Here is a 19630-nt window from a genome sequence, read left to right as displayed (position 1 = left end):
TAGATAAACTGCTGCGCTTGTGACAGCTGGGCGCATGTTTAAAAGAACGAGAGAGCGAGAGCCCTCTGGTCGCGTGCGCGCGAGCACTCTCTTTGCGAAGCAAGGTTCCACGTTTTAATGAATGGTTAAACGACTGATCTTTCCAACACTGAATTCACGAGACGTCTGAATCGGTGTATAACAGATCGGTAACACTTTACAATAAGGTTCCATTTATTAAACTCTAGTTATAACTACATTAGTTAACATTAACTTTTAATAAACTGCACTTCTACAGAATGTATTAATCTTTGCTAATGTTCATTTCAACATTTAATAGCCTACATTATTGAAATCAAAAGTTGTATTTGTTAACATTTAGTTAAACAATAAACAGCTGTATTTTTATTAAGATTAATAAAGATGAATACATTCAGTAACATGTATTGCTCATGGTTCATGTTAGTAATAAACTAATGTTAAATCAAACCATACTGTAAAGTGTTTCAAATTTTTTTTTACAGAACACCTTAAAATAAGAACGTAAGGTGTGCTTACCCCCTTTAGTACAGCCTATATGGTTAGCAAGATTTAGCCTTAATAAACTACAGCATTTACAACCGAATGGTATTCAATTGTAGATGGAATAAGACTATTAGTTAAAATAAACTTTTTAATGCTACTTTTTCTCCCTGCTTTTTTATATTGATATGATTATATACCAATCTATTAAAGAAGGATTTTATCTTACAAAGCTATGAAATCCAGAGGTAAAATCACAGCTTGTTTTTTTTTTTTTTTTTTTAAGTGTAGGCCTAACACTTAAAAAAAAAAAAAAAAAGCTGTGATTTTACCTCTGGATTTCATAGCTTTGTAAGATAAAATCCTTCTTCTGTCCGAACAACCGGCGGTGGTTGTTCGGACAGACCTGCCCCCACTGCTAAAAAAAATCCTAAAGGAAACACTGACATTTATATTATTTATCTGTATTATAGTCTTGGGCCCCATTCAGTATACATTAGAAGAGGCTAGATTACAAACAAATTCATAGTTGGTGGCTTTCATATGTTTCATCAACTGCGATAAAATGGCATTTATGAGTCTAAAGGCTCTTGTTCTGCATGTCTGATTCAAACAAACACGGACGCAGAATCAGGCAGAACGTCTCTCTGGTTCACAGCTATGGTCTGTCATTACATACGCTGGCAAATGCTACACTCTTCAACCAAGATTTATACTCCTAACTTGCATTACACAGACACACACATTCAAACCCACCCCCACACACACAGACGAACACCTGCGTAAACAGATGTTTCACAGCAAGAGAACTGGTGCAGTTCCAAAAAGTTATTTTTGAAAAACCTCCACTCACAAACATCAACATTTAGTCAAGGACAATTGAATCGCTCTCACTAAACAAACTGCAATTACCACAAGAGTGTGTTTTCACAGTAGGATCAAAAAAGATATCTCAGCGAGTTGCACTTTGAGGATTTTACAGAGCCTGAGGGTCAAGGCTTCCCAATGAAATCTGTTTAATTCACACAAATAACAACAAATAATTTGTTGAGAAATGTCAATGGTTCATTGATGGTTCAATGGCTCAATGGCAACATTCCAACAATCAAATCCAACAACAATCTGGAATAGACGGGAAACGTGTTGTGTGAAACTGGCATTCATTTAATATGAAGGTCGTAAAAGGGAAAAAGATAACTTCATGATGTTGAAAACATCCAACTGTTCTTCTCTATATCTTAGATCTGTGGCCACAGCTAAATAAAGAAGTAAGTATAGTGATGACATTGCCCCGGGCTGATCTTGAGAGGCTCTCCTTATCAGAACATTGCATATCTCATCGCTTTTTCTGATTGCAGGAAAACCACAAAAAAAAAAAAAAAAAAAAAATCTTAGATATTCTTTTGGGTGGAAAAGGGACAAGGAGCACAAAAGGACATATATTTAGTTAGGGTGATAGTGGGTCTAGATTTTCCATATGTCAGTTTTGGTTATATTATTCTGATAAACCTACAACACTGGGGTTGCAACCCAAATAAGTTCTGACAGTCTGGAGGAAATTCACAAAGACTGAGGTTATATTTAAACAACAACGATTTTTTTTACGTTTTTTTTTTTTTTTTTCGTGTGTACAGATGACAACGTTGTCAAAGCGATCCCCGTTCCCATGGATCCGCGAAAAATTTAAAACGCTGTATTATGCATCCCAGGCCAGTAGTTGGCGATGTCACTGTAAAGAAACACTACTCGCCTATAGACTGAAAACGTAATACGCATGCGCATGACGTCACCGTTTTCACAAATTCTTATTTTTGTAGTTTACGCAAAGGCAATAACGGAATAGTAAAAAAAAAAACTTGCATTTTAAAAGCATGCACCTGAAGATAGCAGCATTTTTTTTGCTTAGTTTCTGTACACGATTCATAATTATTATTTTTTTTAAATCAGGTAATGGCACATTTCATGCATTCTCTACAAATCAAACCCATGACCTTGTTATTGCCAAGCCTTATTGTTTAAGCCAAGGATTTTTATAATTTGTTTTTATGCCACGGACCCCCGAATATGATTCCCTTGCGGGAACCTTCTAAAATTTCAAGGCAACTATATATTTTCATGTACAAATGCTGGATGCTTAAACCTTAAGAGAAATATTTTTTTTTTCTGAAAATACCATAAAATCAATCTCACAGTGTAATGTCTGTTTTGGGTTAGAGTTTTGTGTGAGTTGTGATCTTGTTTGATTTGCACTGTTTACGGTTCAGTTTTGTGTGTTAGGGTACGTTTACACAACAACGATGTCCTAAATACGGAAATATGTCGAAAACACGTCAAAATGCACAAGGATCACATGTTCACAAGGATCTGTGAAAACAACTAAAAATGCTCTATTATACCAGGCCAGTAGTAGGCAATGTTACTTTGTAAAGAAACACTTTGCGTCATTGTTTTCACAAATTCGCGTTTTATAGTTTACATGGAGTCAATAACAGTTATAAAAATAAAAATAAAAATCACTTTGAAACCCGTTTTCAAAAAAGTTTTGCATTTTCAGGCTGTTGTCATGTAAATGAAAGGCCAAAACACATAAAACGTTTTTAGTTGAAAACGGTGTTGTGTAAATGGCCCCTCAGGCCCCATCCACACTACTGCGTTTTCGTTTAGAAACGGAGACCTTTTGCTACGTTTGCACCTCCCGTCCAGACTAAAACGGCAAAAATGAAGACCTAAAACGGAGAAGTTTAGAAACGCTGCCGACCCCGTTTTGCGTTTTGAATCTCCGGAGGGCGTTTTAGTGAAGACGGGTCAAAACGGAGGATTTTAGAAACGATGACGCAGAGGCTCACGCTCTATGATTGGGTGTCATCAGTCATGGAGTATACACAGGTAATATTCAGTACCAGTAAATTCCACCCGCTGGAACAGTTTCTTACGGCTCGCGCAAAATTTTTCATTTTGACACAAATACATATTAATAAATGACATTTTGATGTTTGAAAGTCTCTAGGTTTACACCGGCACGTGCATGCCCAGTGTTGGTGAATGGTCATGTGATCCGCGTTTTCAGTCGTTTTAATGTGGACGGAGATCAATTCTAATACGCAGCTAAAACGCTGGTGTGGACGGAGATCGTATTTGTTTTAATTCTCCGTTTCTAAACTAAAACACAGTAGTGTGGATGGGGCCTCAGTCACGTTTTGTATTGTATTGTGAATGAGACACAATCTATAATGAGCCTAATTTACATACAAAGAAGGCATGTATGTTCTGAAATAAATGACAATGACTGAACTGGCACATAGTTATGAGTAGATAGCACCTGGTTAAGCTGGAGTGAAGTACTTAACAGTTTTTAACGTGTGCCATGAATTAAGGCTCCGATATACTTCAAGCTAAATCGAAGAACTAGTGTGCCGTCATTTGAGAAAAAAACGTGCAGCACATATTTACATTTTCATCTAAACGCAGCTCCCAGTAGCATGGGCGGATTCGGGATGCAGTATACCACTGCAAAGGTATTTCAAAGTTCTTTCTACCTCTAAGCGAAGAACGAAAAAGAACTTTGCAGTGAGTATATATGAGCCTATAACTGATACAAAAGGGATGTTTAGTTAATTTTCCCCTCAGACTTCATTGATTTACATTTATGTAGCATGCAGAACTTGTGCAGGCCAGCATGAATTATGGGACATTTGCCTGCATGTGGCATCCATTTGGAACCTGTGTGTCACCTTCCTCCTTAATAACTCCCACGACCTGGAGAGAGTCACTTTGGTAATCCTCAGATAAATCAGTGTTAAATGTCATGTGTCTTACAAGCAGAGGGTGGTTGAGAGTGTCTGTGTCTTCTGATGGCCCACATTGCACTATTACGCCTCCTCACACACTCCAGACATGCCACAAAAATTAACTTTAAACGTTTTTTGGGGGGACTAGAAACGCTTTGGTTTAGGCCTCACGCTGAGGCTCATTCTCACTGCTGCTCCAGAGATAAAATTTTAAAAAGTTCATTACTTAAAATAGCTGTTCTCCTGCGAGGCTGCCAGCCATCAAGATATGAAGAAAATCAACTGCACTGTTGTGCCAGAGATGTGAGGAAATGTGAGAGGGTTGGCTTATCGTCTAATTTAATAAGTGCAGAAAGTCACTAACCAATCATTTCTGTTTTCTCAGGTTATTTGTGTATGACTGAAAAAAGATTTTGATTCTTTCAAAGCAATTTTACAAATTGGTCCAAATGTTCCATCCCTCAAAAAAAAAGACTTTTCCTATTAAAGCAGCACATTCAGCCATGTTGTTTTTGCCCGTCAAATATACTTTGATTAGTGTTAATAATGAAAAAGCTTTCTGTTGCTGTGGTTAACAGTCCCCTGAACTCATACCATCAGTACTGTCTCAGCCCACAGTTCATCTGACACATATTAAAGATGAAGAAGAAAAAAGGCCAAGCTCTGGCTGAAAAATTGCCACTTCTGATTGGCTGGCTTCACACAAGAAGTAAAGCAAAATCGACTTTTTGAATAATTATCGCAGAACGAGTACCCGGATATTTGACTAGTCAGTGTATTTATTGTGTTAAGAAGAAACTGGGCTCATATAATGAGCATTTTGAGGTTAGTGGCTGTATATTGCTTTGTTTTCTTTGTGAAAAAAGGTTATGTTTTTCCATTTAAGCCAGGATTCTGTGTAGATTTGATTCTGTGTGAATAATCCGACATAATCAAACGATACACTTATACTGGAAAGAATCAGAGTGCATATAAAACTTTACTACACATATTTCCAGCTATTTTTAACCGTTTGACTAAACTGACACGCCACCATTGCAATTCATTTCTCCCCAATCCCCCAAATTATTGTTAGAAGCAAGAAAGATATAAGCCTAATGTGCACTAATATTAGGACATTATCAAACTTCAGTGTCAGTTCTCAAGCATTTTTTTTATTAATTTTTTTTTTTTTGCTGATAGAGACAGAGGCACCCAAGGTCTTTGAATACCAGCGCATTTAACAGTCATTGCGATTGGGACAGGCAGGATGTGCTTGGTGTACGACACCATAAGAACATCCATATTGTCACCATATTTTTTAAACTTCTGGATAATGATTTAATGTAATTATTTAATGTCTAACTCCATTCATGAAAGTAGCGTATTTAATCTAAATATGTAGACTGGAAAGCATTTTGTTAACTTCAATCACACAGTAAAAGAGTGAGTAGGTACATTTTGTGTTAAATGTAGGAATTAAATCACGAAGAACGACAGATATAAATATTAATGCCAGATGTTCTCTTACTGTCTAAGTGTGCAGTTCTTGGTTAGACTAAGCTGCAATAAGGACCTATGAAATAATTAGGTTTGAGTCTAGGTCCTGGAACAACATTTAAACCCTTAAAGGATTAGTACACTTCAGAATAAAAATTTCCTGATAATTTACTCACCCCAAGATGTTCATGTCTTTCTTTCTTCCGTCAAAAAGTGATTACGGTTTTTGCGGAAAACATTCTAGTATTTTACTCCATATAGTGGACTATGGGGACCAACGGGTTGAAAGTCTAAATTGCGGTTTCAATGCAGCTTCAAAGGGCTCTACATGATCCCAGTCGGGATTAAGGGTCTTAGCGAAACGATCGGTCATTTTGTAAGAAATTTTTTACATTTCCATAGTTTTTAACCACAAATGCTCGTCTTGCACTAGCTCTGCGTAATCACGTTGGAAAGGTCACGCATGACATACAGTGGGCGGAAGAACCGACCTAGTGTTTACAAAGTGAACGTGCAAAGACTAAGTCAGACGCCATTTACAAAAAGAAATGAATAAATAAAAGGTAAAACAACGATGTCGGACGATTTTGAAGTTGGAGGAGAAAACTTTTTCCGCCTTTTTCGCCTATGTCATGTGTGACCTTTCCAACGTGATTACGTAATGCGTGGCGCATCGCAGAGCTAGTGGAAGACGAGCATTTGTGGTTAAAAGTTTTTTTTTTTTTTTTTTTTTTAAATGACAGATCATTTTGCTAGATTCTCTTGTTCCTTGGCTGGGATCGTGTAGAGCCCTTTGAAGCTGCATTGAAACAGCAATTTGGAACAAACTGTTGTACCCTATTAAAGTCCACTATATGGAGAAAAATCCTGGACTGTTTTCATCAAAAACCTTAATTTTTTTTTGACCGAAGAAAGAAAGACATGAAAATCTTGGATGACGTGGGGGTGAGTAAATCATCAGGAAATGTTCATTCTGAAGTGAACTAATCCTTTAACACAACCTTGAAATAAAAAATGTTTGATAGGAATGTTGTTCCAGGACCATCAGGTATACCTACTTTGGTAAATCAATCCTTGCGCCCTGTCTGATAAAAACCGGGACGTTGTCGAGAACTCCTGAACAGTCATCAAGACTTCTTGCCCTTCAGAGGTTTGTAAAAGAGGCAGAAAGCACCCAGAAGACGACCTAGACAAGAAAACGTAGTAGTCCACTGTTATTTCACAGCTGACTACACTTAGGAAAGGATCAAACCTGCTAGGTTAAAACGAGTGAAAGCCACAACCATGAAGCATAATTCAGCTGTCCATTTGAATTTAACTCCACCTTTAACACAGGGAGACCAGCATCCTATTTTCCCGAGAAGTGACAATGGGAAGAGGTTACAGTGCTACTTATTAGATGGCTGTTGTAGCGCACTGTTATTAATATTGATTTCCTCCTCAGGGAATATCAATTTTGTTCTGCCGCTGCATACACATAGTAATGATGGGACTTAGCCTTCAGAGAAAGGCCTATTGCAGAGTCAGCGAAATGCAAGGAAAACAAAGACATACTCTTATATAAACAAGATAATGTTGCAGCACAATCATCCAGCCTGATACACATACACACTGCTTGTGAAATCCACACCGGCTATATCTACATGTTCCCTTATTGCATTTCCTCTTTACACGCAATCATTCGCAACAGCAAACATGCATTGATACTTCTGTCACACAATAATAGCATTGTTCGGGACATGTTGACACCCAATTGTATCATTATTCAATTCCCATGGTGTTTCCCGACAGAAGTAATGCAGGCGGCAGCAATTCTTAAAGTTGGGCACAATATTCCCAAGATGGCGTGTGGCGCTATTTATTCAAAAGCATTCAATCATAATGTCATGGGTGTTATAGTGTGCGTTATTTCTTGAGGTTTCTAGTCTGTGTTAGAATGAGAGGTGTTCCATATTTTCCTTACAGATGAGGGCAGTTTATCTCACTTTATGAAAGTCATTCTGAGGGGAGAATTTTATCATATGGAGGAAAGGTGATAACCGCTCTGTGGAGGCTGGAGGTTATGATTAATTATGATAAATAAATTTCACACCTGTGGCTATACGTGTATCTGTGTGTATTATATTTCAAGTGATGATAAAGTGAGATTATAACGCATTTTTTATCACAATTACAAAAAAAAAAAAAAAGGCTCATGAGTAGCATACTCAAAAGCCAGCTGAACTCAAAAGAGTTCGCAAAACAACATTTCATTTCATTTTTTTATTCACTAATCACCCACAATCCAGTAAAACTGGGCATTATCTGTGCTAGAATTGTGCTGCAGCATGAATATTCAAGTTGTTGTTTATTGCAGTGCAAATGCACATACTTTTTATATAAAACAGTTTAATGGACTGTGTCATAGGTCAGTTGTGATGGGATTTTTAGCTGCAAATAATAAAAATAATAATCACAAAAGTACTGTATCAGCAAGCTGCCAAATTTTAATTTGAAGGTTTATAGTAAAAAAAAAAAAAGTAAAAAAAAAAAGATGTAAATAGTTTATCATATGGAGGAAAGTATATTTTTGACTCTTTTTTATTTCTATTTTACAGTACAATATCTAGTTCTGTCATGAAACTCTAGAGGGTGCAGGTTAATAGGTCCTTTACATGCATTTTGAAGCATTTGGTGCATGCATTTTGGAATAGTTTTTACAAAAATATTAAGCAGCACAAGTGTTTTCAAAAAAGCATTTAATTGAAATATACATTTTGTAACATTATAAATGTCTTTACTGTTTGAGACGTTTATTGTGATTTGTTGAATAATAGTATTAAAGGGTAAATAAAAAATAAAAAACTGAATTGTAGAGTATATTAGAAATAAACATGCCCTTTTAAAGAAATCAGCTGATGGTTAGTTTATCTTACAATCACATTTTCTCAAAGTTTCTGTATAAATTTCATTAAGATGCGAAACATCCTTTTAACATGCCCTCATGACCTCAACCGTAGTTTTGTAGAGTGTCCATTCCACATTTTAGAGTGATATAATGATTTCTAAAAGCAGCCCTTTGTTCTGTTTCATCAGTGACTGGCATCCCACCAGCAATGATAATATGACTTAAGTTGCATTGATTAAAGGATGATTGCATATATAAATTCAATTTGGCTGAGACCCAAAACAGATTCTATTCTCTAGTGCCTGTATTAGGGTTTTCACTGTCCTCCAACAACAGTATATGTGCTAACTCATACATAGAAGCTGCAGTACAAATAAATTCAAGAGCTAGTGATTAAAATATGTGGGGGGAAATCACTTTTTTTTTTATATGACTGCATAAATGATTGTCTTTTATCTATTACTAAAGTCATTACACAAATGAAGAAAGAATCAAATGATTAATTTCAATGTAAGTACGTAGTACTTGAAGCCACTTAATATAAATTGGGACCTAGTTTGGTAGTAAAACTTAGTGTTGCATATTTTATTCGTTCAGAAATGAGTGTGTAATTTCTAAAATGTTTGCAACTGCTTTTTATCACTTTATTAGAAGCACAACAATTATATTGTGTCATCTGTTCCATAAGGACTACTAAATCCTCATTTAGAAGTTTATTTTAAAGTGCAAAGTATTGAAAAGAACCACGTGTAAAAGCAACTATGTTGTAAGTGTGCCCCATCAGATAATACAAAGTTTTTACCCCAAATTTGCACCAAATACGACCATATAAGTAGACAAGTGGTCAGTTGCAAAGACCACAGGTGTGGATATTGGGACAGCCCCAGCATCTCTACCTACAGTACAATGCTCTTCCTGTCTATTTGCTTTTATCCCTAATGGCTGGGGTTGGGATTCAAATTATGAACCTGACCCAAGATAAAGGCAGCATCACTGTCTTCACAGAGATTCAGCTGGACTCCCTCAATGGCACGCTTCTAAATCCAACCTACCTCTAGGACCCTAGATCTAAGCAGTCCTGGATAAGAATGCGTATCCAGAGTCCGGCTCTATCAATTACCTCCAGCAATTAAGAGTGAGTGTCAACAGGATATAAAGAGCACCATTAGAGAGACCCGAACAGTAGGAAACACACTTCTTCTTCATGGGATTTTAGGCTAATCTCGTTTTACTGGAACTGTTCTTCCCCCGCACTCACCTTTGATGTGCAAATTAGGCCAGAATCGAAGAAATCAACACGGTCACAAGCCAAAAGAAAATGGAGGCTTTGGCAGAGCATATTTTTTGGAAAAACAAATGGCATGAGTACAGAATTTCTGCTTCACCATAATTGAATGTGACTTAAAAGGGGTGATTTTCAGTCCCAGCACAATAGCTATACAAGTTAGAGTGTGTCTCTCAGTGGCACCTCCAGGAAATGTTTTATGGGGCGGCCAGATGGGGAAAATAATTAAAAATCATAGGGTGGCACATCAAAAAGACTATAGCGTGGCTGAATCTTAGGATATGCAACTGCAGGCTAAAGTTCTGACAAATGTATGTCAGAAATTTTCTCTTATTACATTCCCATTTTACATGCAATCATTATGCAGCAGAAAGCATGTAATCATTCATACTTTTGTCACACAATAATAAAATTGTTCTCTCTTGAGAATGAAACATGTTGACACGCAATTATAGGTGGTGTTGATTTGCAGACGGAATTTACACAAATTTACCGCACATAATTGTCAGTTTAATTGTCTGACAATTGATAAACTATAATATTATATTAATATAATATTCTAATTGTTGTAAAAAAATACAAATAATGTTGTCACCTTAGACATGTTAAGAGTGAATTTATACAGATGATGGTTAAAGTGCTCAGATGTTTTTTTCTAATGAACTAAATAAAATAAATATTCATATAAAAAATAATAATAATAATAATTAAATATATATATATATATATATATATATATGTATGTACTGTGCAAAAGTCTTAGGCATGTTAATTAATTAATTAGTTAATAGAAGTTAAATCATAAATAAATTCAATTTGTGATTTTGGGGGTACTTTGCACAGTACTGTATATATATATATATATATATATATATATATATGAAAATATTTTGTTTCGTATTTTTAAATGACATACTGGCCTGGTTTCATATACATGTCTTAGAAAAAAAACAAAACTGGGACTAGACTTAAACTTTTTCTGTGAAAATAATAATGTGATAATATTTAATAGTTGTGTGTCAACACATTATCAGATATGGACAATGACAACTTTTATGAAAAATGAACTGAAAAATGTTGTCACAAATGAATATTACATAGAAAAATGCTTTTGTCTTGTGATTTTCACTTCAGACATAGTTAGCGAGAATCTACACAGACAGTGGGTGACGTGTCCTGAATTTTTTTTTTTTTTTTTTTTTTTTTTCAGCAAGCTTATTAGAATGTGTATTGAAGCAGTTAGCAAAGATCTTCAAAAGCTTTCCCAGGACTCCATTTCAGGCAGGCTGAAGAGAGACCTCAGCTTAACACGAGATTTACAGTGAGATTTGGAGTATAATTCAACAATCTTCTTTAATCTCTGCACGCCACAGAGCTTCCTCCTATAGGGCAACCATTTTCCACAGTCCATTGAAACAATTTCTGCTTCATCTAAATAGTAAATAATTAAATTATCCTCACACATATTCTTATTTCTTCAAGCTGCAGTGTTAATATTAAGAGGCTGCATGAATGTGGGGTAAATAAAGCCATCAAGATGTTTAGACTTCTCGTCTTTGCAGCCTCGCCGCATTGTAATATCGTCTGCTCTTCCCCGCTCGAAAAAGGATCTGAGATGAGCTGTTGGCGCTGCAGTCTGAAATATAAATGTGACAAAATAAATTATAAATTGACACTACCGCAAAGCCTGTTTCAGGAGTCAGGCGGTTTTGGTTCAGAGGAAACCGAGTTATCTTTTTTGACACGAATATACATGCTCGCCATGATCTGTGCTCCAAAAACAATGTGTTATCGCTTGAGGTTTGTCTGCATTTAATTTTAACATCAGTACCTGCTTGCGACTTTAGTCTGCCTGTCAGAGACTACACAGCTGGGCTCAGAGTGAACAAGGCAGCTTTGTCACTAGTGGGAATAAGCTGTGCACAACTTTGGCTGTAGGACTTCTTTTTTTAAAGATGAAGGTCCCAAAGAGCCTGTCCCATTGAAACACTGTCCCTGCATCTGCTTCCTCAGTATGGTTCACTTCTCCTCACTGGCTGGAACGCCCTTGAAGTTTCTGTCTGATTCCTCACCTCACCCTCTGAATGTCTATTAAAATATCTTGATTCCCCCGTAAAACTTTATAGTATTCAGCTCCCTGAAAATATCTTCTCTTATCAGCCAATAATGGGCGTAATGTGTGTATGGTGGTGTGTGTATGTGTATTTATATATAATCCACTAGCCATGGATTATTCGTGTGTATAAGTATATATTATGTATATATATATAAGGATAATCCACGGCTAGAGGTGCATTAAACAAATATATTAAAAAACGTAAATGTTTAATGTAATATTTTGTGAAAGATAATTTTTATTATTATTACTTGTATACTTGTTGCTTCAAATGACCAAGATAATAATAATAATAATCTAAAAAAAAAAACAGAATTGTCCTGTGGAGCAAGTATACTGTATCCACTGTTGGATATTAGTAGACAAATTAAATCAGTGAAATGAAACTTCTGTAAAACACATCTCAGTGCTTAAAAAGCCCATAGCCATGGGAACACCCTCATATGTTCATATATTATGATGTTGATATTAAATCTGTTGTCATCTGTTGTTGCTGAGCAAACTATAGAGCAAATCCTTTCCTTAATTCCTTCTGCAAAACCTTTATTTCCTGTATTTATTTATTACTGAAAAAAGATCCAATGTATTTTTCCACTTTCATTCAAAAAAAAAAAACCTGTGTGTTGACAATAGATGGAAAGTACGGAACATTTACCTCTGCAGCGCTTGTATTTTCTCTGCTGTGATTCCCTGAACAATCTTCTCCAGCACATCTGTGTCTGCACTTGGCTCTACCTTCACTTGCTCCCTGTTGAAGGCATATCGTCCAATGAGCAGCCCCAGAGCAAACACACCCAGCCCTGCTAGCAGGTATTTAGCCAGGCAGGTCCCATTCCATCTCTGGCCCTTGGGTACCGCTCGGCTGAAACGAGAGACGTAATTCGGGTCCTCCTGGAGACGCTCAAAACGTCCGTGAGGGGAAACGGAGGGTTGAATTGGTTCCAGGTCTGGGTCCATGCCCCCGCCAGAAGAGCTGCTCACAGGTTGATGCTCCACACACTCCAGCTGGAAACGGTCCAGGCCTGGTTCCTCCAGCTCCTTCTCCATGTCCCATTCCAGTTCCAGGGAAGCTGTGTGAAGCTCCACACTCTCCAGATCCCGCACACGGAGAGAACCGTGGCCAGCACGCACTTTCCTATACGCCATATCTGTTACTGTAGAGACATGAGAAACATACACAGATATAAATGGAATTAGTTTATTTTTACATTTACATTACATTTTTGTGTTGACACCTTCAATTCTTGGCTATATAAGGGCTGCAATAAATAATTGATAAAATTGATAATTGATAATGAAAATATTTGGCAATGATTTTGATTATTGGTTAATCACATCTGTTTACTATGCATGGAAAACATCCGTTCACGTCACTTTACAAGTGAATAAAGCATTTCTATGGAAAAAAAAAACACATCTGGAAAATAGAGGAGGAAAAGAGCAAAAACCAAGTTGTCCTAAAAATGAGAATGACAAAGCAAACAGAAGCAAATAGTGTAATGTTGCTTGCCCTGTCATGTGCTTTGACGAATGTGTTTGTGTGCTGTTTAATCATTTTTGAGATGCGTTTTCCTCAGTGCATAACTTGCATTATCTTTAAATGTTAGACAGTCACACATATAATTTCATTTTGCAAACAGGCTTGAACTGACAACAAGTGGTTCTCCGTTAAACTTCATAGACTTCAACACATCAGACAAATAGCATTTTTTTTCTTGTTAAACTTTGGGGTAACACTTTATTTCGATGGTACACTGTAGACATTCTACTAACTTTAAGTAACTTGATACTAACTCTCATTAGAGTATTAGAAGACTGTGTTCATAATATCTGCTAACACTTTATTTTGATGCTCCCCATTTTACTGACTATAAGTAATTTTGCAACTACATGTCAACTTATTCTACTAACCCTAACCTAATAATCTAATACAGTCCACTAATACTCGAATGAGAGTTAGTTGACATATAGTTGCAAAGTTACTTATAGTTAGTAGAATGTCTATCAAAATAAAGTGTAACCAACATGGAATATAAGTTTAAAATTCTACATGTAACACAAGATATTCTGTTTTTTATGACAGCAGTAACAGTAAAGGGACTATTGTAAATTAATAAAGTATAAATGGAATATGTTCACATGAGTTTGTGTTCCTGTACCTCTTACTAGTTCGTGCTTTTGTTGTTCTTTATTATCATGATTATTTTAGTGATTTTAACTTCTACTTTCAAATAAGCAATCAGTTTAAATTGGAACCCCTTTATTACACATGATGTTTTTATTGCATATAGCCTACACAGATATTGACTATTTCTTTTTGTTACCTTCAAATTGCACATGTTTGGAGATGCGGTGGACAACATTGGGAAGGATGTAGAACAATTTTGTGAATTAGGATTTTTTTATCTCACAATAGTGAGTTTCCATCCCGCAATTCGGACTTTTTTTCTCAGAATTGCAAGTTTATATCTCACAATTCTGAGAAAAGAAGTCAGAATGACTGCTCTCTCTAACAACTTATCTTTCTCTCACACCCCTCGCCAGTCTGGGAGGGGTGGGGGTACAGGTCTTCTCATTTCTAACAATTGGAAATACTAAACTCTCTCTTTTCTTTGCAATAACAACTCGTTTGAATATCATGCTATTACACTTACAACTCCCATTAAGATCCAGATTGCAACAGTATGCCGTATGCAACAGACTTCATCTCTCTCCTAACCTAATTCGATCTCAAACGGCTCATCACCACAGGTACTCACAAATCAGGCAACCAAGTGGACCTGGTTTACACGCAACTGCATCACAGACAACATTTTGGTGAAACCTCTCCACGTTTCAGATCATTTCCTCATTACTTTTAATCTACAACTTACTACCCGTGCACCACCAACCCCCAGGGACGGACTGGGGCTAAAAAACAGCCCTGGACTTTCTCCCAAATAGGCCCATCATCCGGCCATTCTCACGCCTCTAGCCGTGTGCGACAGACATTAGCCAGGATGTCCTGATACTATGCCACAATACTGTAGCCTATCAGACAAGGTATTCACAGCAAGTAACATCTCAAAACAATGATGATAATTGGGGTTGTGTTTATTAATGAAGCCTCAGCCTTCAAATAAAAACAAAAAATGTACAATGCCATAAAATACCAATAATGAAATGTCACTGGCTACAGAAACCCCAAATTACACAAACTTGTAATTATAAAACATATAGTTACTATATACCAGGGTCCAACCTTTTTGTGTGCGAGGGCTACCTCAAGGGATAAAATAATCTAGAAGGGTAACTCACATGCACCACGTCGGAGACCACTGCTATATAGCCTACTATAACTTAACTATTCAAATATAATGTAAGCAAATTTAAAAGTGCAGTATAGGTAGCCTAAGCCTTATAAAATGAACTTTCTTTATGACTCTTCGTCCTCAGTTTCTTTTTTTTTTTTTTACACGTAGCGTATAAGTGACCGTAATAGTGCCCCTGCTGTTGGCTGTTCATATTGCTTTATTACACTTTTTTTGTGCCGATCCGACAGCCCTCGGTTGGACGGCCGTTCTGGACTTTTCCAGAACGCACAGATTGTCAGTCCGTCCGTGCCAACCCCCCTACCAGTTACTTTCAGACGAAACCTGCGCTCACTTTTTCCCTCCCATCTTTCCTCTGCTGTGTCATCTTCCCTCAACCTCACAATTCTCATCTCTGGATGTGAATACCGCAACGGATACCTTATGCTCCATTTTCTTTAGACAATATCTGCCCTCCCTCCTCCAGGCCAGCACGCGCTACTCCCTCTAACCCTTGGTTATCTGAGGTTCTTCGTGAACACCGGACGAAACTCAGGGCAGCGGAGATCAAAAGACACATCTGACCTGAGTATGTATCAATCTCTGCTCTCTTCCTTTTCTGTTGATGTTCATGCCGCAAAATCTTCATATTTCCACAACAAGATCAACAGTGCCACTAACACACGATCACTTTTCAAGACATTCAATTCTCTCCTCTGTCCACCTCCACCACCACCCACCTCCTCTTTAACGGCTGATGATTTTGCTAACTTCTTCACCAACAAAACAACAACTATCAGCAGTCAGTTGTCAGCTCCACACACACAGAAACCCAGACCAACCTCTCCCACAGCCAAAAACCTTCTCTCCTCCTTCTCTCCACTAACCGAGGAAGAAATTCTCCTCTCCAGTCATCCTACCACCTGCCCTCTAGACCCCATCCCCTCACACCTTCTACAAGCCATCTCTCCCACACTTCTACCAGCACTAACACACATCATCAACTCATCCCTCCATACTGGCATTTTCCCTTTAGCATTCAAGCAGGCTCGGGTAACTCCACTGCTTAAAAAAACAACATTAAACACATCACTTGTAGAGAATTACAGACCTGTCTCTCTCCTACCATTCACTGCGAAAACACTTGAACGAGTTGCTTTCAACCAAGTATAATCTTTCCTGTCTCTGACAACCAGCTGGATGTCAACCAATCTGGCTTCAAGAAAGGGCATTCAACCGAGACTGCATTACTGTCGGTCACAGAAGCCCTACGGATCGCAAAAGCTGCTTCCAAATCATGAGATCTTATTCTCCTGGATCTGTCTGCTGCCTTCGACACTGTGAATCATCAGATCCTTATGTCCACCCTCTCATCACTGGGCACTGAGTCCTATCTCACAGGTAGGTCCTTCAGGGTCGCATGGAGAGGCGAGGTATCCAAAGCTCATCAACTGACCACAGGGGTTCCTCAGGGTTCAGTTCTTGGACCCCTCCTCTTCTCCATCTACACCACATCACTGGGACACATCATACAGGCACATGGTTTCTCTTACCATTGCTATGCTGATGACACACAGCTCTTCCTCTCATTTCAACCAGATGATCCCACAGTAGCTGCACGTATCTCAAGCAGTCTGGTGGACATCTCGGCATGGATGGAGGATCATCACCTGCAGCTCAACCTGGCAAAGACTGAGCTTCTCTGCCTCCCTGCCAATTCGTCTCTACAGCACGACTTCACTATCCAGCTACTGTAGATTCATCATCAATCACCCCATCAAGGTCGGTCAGAAATCTTGGAGTATTATTTGATGACCAGCTGACCTTCACAGATCACATTTCAAAGACAGCTTGATCATGCAGGTTTGCACTGCACAACATCAAGAAGATCAGGCCTTTCCTAAATGAGCATGCAACACAACTTCTCGTCCAGGCCCTGTTCATATCTAGGCTTGATTACTGCAATGCTCTTCTGGCTGGACTTCCATCATGTGCAACTTAACCTCTACAAATGATTCAGAATGCTGCAGCTCATCTTGTCTTCATCGAGCCAAAAAGGGCCCACATCACTCCTCCTCTTCATCTCTCTGCACTGGTTACCACTCGCTGCTCGCATCAAGTTCAAGGCATTGACGCTTGCTTACAGATCTATCACAGGGTCAGCTCCCTCCTACTTTCACTCGCTCCTATGAGTCTACATCCCTACCAGAAGCCTACGATCGGTCAACGAGCGACGGCTTGTGGTTCCATCACAGAGAGCCACAAAATCACTCTCCAGAACATTCTCATTCACGGTTCCATGCTGGTGGAATGCTCATTCGCCACCCTCACCCCCACCCTCATCCGGAAGGGAATGCAGAATCCCTGACAACATTCAAAAGACAACTGAAAACTCATCTCTTCAATAAGCACTTAACCTCATAAAAAATAAAATAAAAAAATCTTTCCTTTTCCTTTAATCCTTTAAACAAGATGTTGTCTGGCTTATGCTACTCTGAGCAATGCCTGAACATTGTATTTTGAGCACTTCTTGCGTTGTTTTTGCCTCTTCACGATGACCCGCTTAATTTAGTCCTCATTTGTAAGTCGCTTTGGACAAAGGTGTCTGCTAAATGACTAAACGTAAATGTAGCAATTGTGAGAAAAAAAGTCAGAATTGCGGGATGTAAAAATAAAAAGTTTTTTTTAAACTTTTTGATAAAACGTTTTTCTCATGGGGACCAAATAAATAAATAAAAATCATCATCAACAAAATGAATATATATATATATACATTGCTCCTGTGATGGCAACCATGGAAACAAATTTTCTGAATTATTTGATGAAAGTAATTTCAAAAGAACAGCATCTTATTTAGTTATCTTTAGATTTAGTTTACTGTCACTTTTGATCAATTTAATGTATCTTGCAGAAAACAAGTATTTTCTTTAAATAAAACCATAAATATCCCAGATTTTCAAAGCACACTAAACTCTGCTGCCATGATTATTATTAGCCAGTGTTTTGTGCCAGTTGGACACACATCACTCTTTACACAGAACTCTCTCAGGGAGGGATGTACAAGCTCACAGTTTGACTGTTGCTGCTAAAAAAGGTCATTAAGGGTGATGACTTGGTTGGCTCAAATTCATAAAAGAGAATCCATTGTCTCTATGTACCATCAAATTTAACTATCCCTTTAACAGACAACGCCATCACACTCAAAACAGCCCAATCGATAATGACAAAACTCCAAACCGCTCAGAAATTCCAGACTGCACGCAGGGCCATTATCCAGTCAAACTGAGTCCCTGAAATAGGTTGCCTTTAAAAAATTACAGAGAGAAATATCTGCTGTCGGCACTAGGCAAAGCGAAGGGAGCTGGAGAACCCTTTGATAGTCACACTTAAAATAGTCATTTAGAGGTGGGGAGAAATCTGTTCTGATAGAGGGAAATAACTCCGCAACTACTAAACATTACCATTCTATACACGTTTCGTAGAAAATGGCACCGCCAAGGATTTTGCAACACATTTTGCACATTCACTTCGAGCATTTGCACTACCCCTGTCTTTTTATATCATTTGAAGTACAGAATTTTTCTGTTCTCAATCTTTTATAGGAATGAAGGGAATGATTTTGTCTGCATGCTTTCACTTTTAAATAGGCCTCACAGAATGAGAGAAGGTGGAAATGATGTGTTGTTGTCTCTCAACATTAATCTTCAGTGCTCCACAAAACTTCCATTATTCTAGGCCGCCGTTCAAGAGGAGCAATCCACACCGGAGCTTCATTTACACTCTGACCCGGGCAATGATATGGGTTGTCAAACTCTCAGGACAGCGCTAACCCTCATCTCCTCTGCACACCTCCTACACCCGTGCCTCCGGCTCTTTGCTCACAGACTGACAGCTGACGTTCAATCACCAGAAACATCAGTAATTTAACGCCTTTCGACTACCCAACAGAGCCATCAATTAAAGTAGAGGGGAATGCACCATCTTTGGCTTTTCCTCAGTGATTGATGTTACTATGAAAGTGGAAAAGATGCTTCTTCAAATGCTCTGCTTCCACTCTAAACGTGCACCTAATGGGTCAAAGACATGATGCAAATTTTTTGAGCCAGGTCAAAAATGCTATTTCTGTGATTTATCATTACTATTATTATAATTTTAATAAAAAAAATTTGTGAAGTGGTAGCAGGAGCATAAAGTGAAAAATGTCAGGTTTATACAACAGATAGATGGATGGATGGATGGATGGATGGATGGATGGACACACAGACAGACAGATAGATAGATAGA

The 19630-nt window shown here is 37.9% G+C and overlaps 1 protein-coding gene across 1 annotated transcript in view; it reads right to left on the bottom strand.

Annotated features, from left to right (window-relative positions):
* The window catches only part of naaladl2 (N-acetylated alpha-linked acidic dipeptidase like 2), a gene marked incomplete at its 3' end in the record, with an annotated part of 289380 nt that overhangs the window by 191697 nt on the left and 78053 nt on the right, over positions 1–19630 (bottom strand). The window contains exon 2 of the mRNA XM_084394580.1: positions 12712–13210. Coding sequence (XP_084250706.1) covers positions 12712–13210 — 499 coding nt within the window. The remainder of the gene's footprint in view (positions 1–12711; positions 13211–19630) is intronic.

The sequence above is a fragment of the Rutilus rutilus genome (genome assembly GCF_951802725.1).
Source record: "Rutilus rutilus genome assembly, chromosome: 22".
Lineage (NCBI taxonomy): Eukaryota > Metazoa > Chordata > Actinopteri > Cypriniformes > Leuciscidae > Rutilus > Rutilus rutilus.
Note: the sequence above shows the minus strand (reverse complement) of the source record. Positions and strands in the feature narration are given on the sequence as shown.